This window comes from Gymnoscopelus microlampas (assembly GCF_963454915.1).
Source record: "Gymnoscopelus microlampas genome assembly, chromosome: 14".
Classification (NCBI taxonomy): Eukaryota; Metazoa; Chordata; class Actinopteri; order Myctophiformes; family Myctophidae; genus Gymnoscopelus; species Gymnoscopelus microlampas.
The window spans coordinates 27,847,690-27,851,500 of record NC_139951.1 but is presented as its reverse complement, the minus strand read 5'-3'; the positions used below and the strand labels follow the sequence as shown (position 1 = coordinate 27,851,500).

Here is a 3,811-nt window from a genome sequence, read left to right as displayed (position 1 = left end):
GTATGCATTCCATCTTCAACGTCTCATAAAAAATAAAAAGAAGCTCTTCCTTACGAAGTGCTTTATGTTCCCCCTAAAAACAACGTTTTCAGGGCTGAAAATAAAATATGGTCCTGGTTCATTTAGAAAAAATAGCTGCATTTTTCTTAAATATGTACAATGTTGGTATTTCAATTAAAATGCTATATAAAAAAATAGATTCGCTATGGTGCCCACCTCTGTAGAGAGTTAACAGTGCAATAGAAACCGTATTTCCAGTCCACTCCCCCCCCTCACCCCCCACCCCACCCCTCACCCCCACTATTACTTCCATAGAGAGAAAATCAGCACGAACACTTGCACTCTGAGATGATTGGGTATTGCACCTGTATCCACGTACAATATTTCTGTCTTAAAAAGCCTTGACAATACCACCGCAGGAACGTCTTGGTGATCGACTTGACGGGTTTGCAAAACATCCCCTCGGGGAAGGAGCAGGAACGCTCACTGAAGCAGTTGCCCTCCTTGATGTAGCGCGGCCAGAACCTAATGCCCAGGTCCTTCCACTGGTACACCACCGGACAGTGCGTGTAGGTCCACAGCCACTGCAGGAATTTCCTGCGGGCTTTCTTGCCCACTTTTACCCGCTTCCCATACGGGGTCTCCGTGAGGTCCAGCTTTTTAATGTCGTTGGGCATGGGTCCCTGCAGCCGCACCTGAGTGTCTTGCACGGAGAGGTTCACCTGCATGGCCATGGGCGAGCTGATGGACATGAAGCCGGGGTCGAAGTTGCTGCCGAGCTTTTTCCGCAGAGTCCTCTCGGCCAAGTCCTGCTCCCGAGGGTCGTACTCCGGGTCGGGGTCCTCCTTCAGGTCGGGCACGGGCAGGGTATCGCTGGGCGACGGACGGAGGCGAAGGTAATGCTGGGAAACTCCAAGGTGAACGCACACCAGCACGTAGACGAGCAGCGTTTGTGAGAAGCCCATGTTGACTCTGGTTTTGGCGCACCGGCTCTTCTCGCGTGTAGAATATTCAGTTCTTTTCCCCGCTACTGTGCACTATGAAATGAGTAGCCCGGGGCTTCATAAATAGTCGAAGTACTGCCACGAGCAAGACGATACTTTTAATAGACCACGTCGGGTTTGAATGACATGGAACGGAGTGCTTGCTTTTTAGGGCTCCTTCAACTTAGCAATTTGCCCGCTGATGCAACCTTGCAGCGCAAAAGGGTGCCTCTTCTTTGCACAAAAAAAAAAAAGAAAAAGTAACGGAGGAAAAAAAAAAGAAAAAGAAAAAAGGGAGAGTTTAGTCTAAACAAAAACAGCACAAAACAAAATGGGGAAAACTCTATTCACGCTCTCTCCAGCCTCACCCCTCTCCCTTAGATTCACTTTGGGTTTCTTGCGGTTGTCATGGTTACCCCAGGGACTCGAAGCCACGACAAATTGTCTAGACTGGATGACAGTGGCTGAGGCGAGAGCTGCATGGAATGAAGTGTTTCTAAAGATCCCGCGTTCTCCACAGAGACAAAATAGATCCGGAGCGCCCCGAGAGAGCAGGGCGCACAAAAGAGTACTTCACCAAGTTTTAAATGTCACCGGCCCGGCAATGAAGGCTGTCTTGGCCAATGTTATTTTTACGCACGGCTTTTATAAACGTGGCTTCTTTCAACGTGGCCTGACGCTCTCAGGTTTTGACAAGGTCCCCAGGCAGAGCGCACAATCCATGGACGGAGGACACCTCTCTCTCTGCTTCAGTCCTCGTGTGGTGGTATTCCAGCACCTTCACTGATAAATAATGTCCCAAACTGTTTATTCCCTCCACTAAAAAGATAATGCGCCACGGCAGGCAATCAGAAGCTATAAAGTCACAGCCATGTATCTTTCCAGGAGTCGTTCCAAATCATGTGGCAGGTCCACACACACACACCAACACACAAAAAAAGAAATACGAACTTTAAACATTCCCCGAGCACGCTCGGGTGTGCACGTGAAAATGTCTGGAAAATGTCTTTACAGCAAACTACGCGCTAAATGCATATCAAGTGCAAAATGCACCATGACAGTGAAAAGTTCTTTTTTTTCTGTTTTGAGTGCGAAGTCCCCTTTCACGGCGGTGACATTGCTGCTCGGTTCCCCCTCTCAGAATAGCTCCAGGTCCCGCCGCGGTTGCATGGCGCAGGGCAGTGTCCCAAAGCTGGAGCCTCTCTGCCCGGGTCGAGAGAGAGAGTAAAGCGTCAATTCCTGGGGGAGAGCTTCCACTCTCTTTGATAGCCCTGGTACAGTAGCTCCTACTGAGTCGCTCCTACTTCAGGAGGTCTGAGAGACTTGGCGCAGGAGCGTTTCTTTGCTTAGGCACACTGTGTGTGAGTGTGTCTGTTGCGAGCGGCGCTCAATCCCAAGTTAAATATCCCCCTCCGACGGTACAAAGTGTCAGCGGGGCCTGCCCACCACTGCCACTTTCACTATGATTGACAGCGCCCCCCCCCCCTGCTCCCCTCCTCCTCCCCGCACAACGTGGAAAATATCGGCCACAATCACAGGGATCAGCTGGGTCCTAAAGCCGCCGGTTTTTATTCCTGACAGAGTTATTCTGATATTCCACACCCCCCCTCAACCAAGTTATGCATGCATATTATACATTTCTTTTTTCCCCTGAAATACTATTGAAAGTAGGTCATACACTCATCATTGCCACGTCTTGATTGTCTTTCCCGCATTTTCTCTGTCCTGCACCTATAGGCTATATTATGCACTAATAGGTTCAATACGGTGTCAATATTTAATTGAAGTACTTAAGCGTTTCCTATGAACATTCCCATGAGATGGGTGGGAAACGTTTAGTAGCCTTTTTTTTTTTACGGAAAACGGGCATCACATTCCACCCTTGTTCGACAGGATTTGGGTCTACACAGGAATTAGCCAGTTGAACCCAGGGGTCACAAAATAGGCGCCCAATTAAAGGCTATAAACGGTCACGGATAACTAACTCGTACCTTTCCCATGTTAACTAACCACAGTCTGTAGGTCACGCTATTGCACATAGTCTACTTAGCTTGAACTGGGTAATGCCTGTGCGGTCAGCCTATACAGAGTAATGCCATTGAAATACGATATAGCCTTTCTTTTGTAGCCTAGTCAGTCTAGTAGGCTAGGCCTATGTCTACAAAAAAAATGACCAACAAGATAATAAACAATTTTTTACTTTATCAAGTAGATGTATCAAATGCCAATTTATAATGTGTTAATTGAACTGATATTTCAATTTCAGACATAATATGGCAAAGGCATTGAAATACATTTGTTTGACAAATGTTCAGTCCTGAAGAAAATCTAACCAAATTTACACACACGTTGGCTGCTGTGGTGCTGAATGATCCTGCACGATGTAGACAGGTTGGCTCGTGTTTTCTCAGTTGTCATTGTGCATGTGTTTTTGTAGTGGTCGCTAGGGGGCGTCGATCCAGCATGGTGAAGGGAACCCAGTACCACACAGCGAGGGGCTCCCCATCCACTCAGACTGACTGACTGTGTGACTGACTGCTCATGCTTGAGTGTATGTGGAAAGAATGTGCACTCCATACCTATGGCCTGACTTGAGTGAAATACCTCAGCCGCTTTGTGATCAGCGACCTACAAAATAATGTGGGACATATTATATGCTCCAAAAAATGTATTTGCCCTGAATCATCCTCAAAGTTAAAAGGGGGCAATAAAAATATTGCCCACAAAAATGCCTATATAAAGAAAATAGGGGGGGACGGGGGGACGGAGCAACTTCCCTTTTTATTCCATCGGAAACTTGAGAAAGTCAGTGGTTTGCTATAATTAAC

The 3,811-nt window shown here is 47.3% G+C and overlaps 1 protein-coding gene across 1 annotated transcript; it reads right to left on the bottom strand.

Annotated features, from left to right (window-relative positions):
- Positions 1-305: 305 nt before the first annotated feature.
- On the bottom strand, positions 306-2,345 carry nog2 (noggin 2). Its single transcript, XM_084078641.1, has one exon. The coding sequence runs from the start codon at positions 963-965 to the stop codon at positions 324-326; it is 642 nt and encodes a 213-aa protein (XP_083934767.1). The 5' UTR covers positions 966-2,345; the 3' UTR covers positions 306-323.
- Between the last annotated feature and the right edge of the window lie 1,466 nt (positions 2,346-3,811).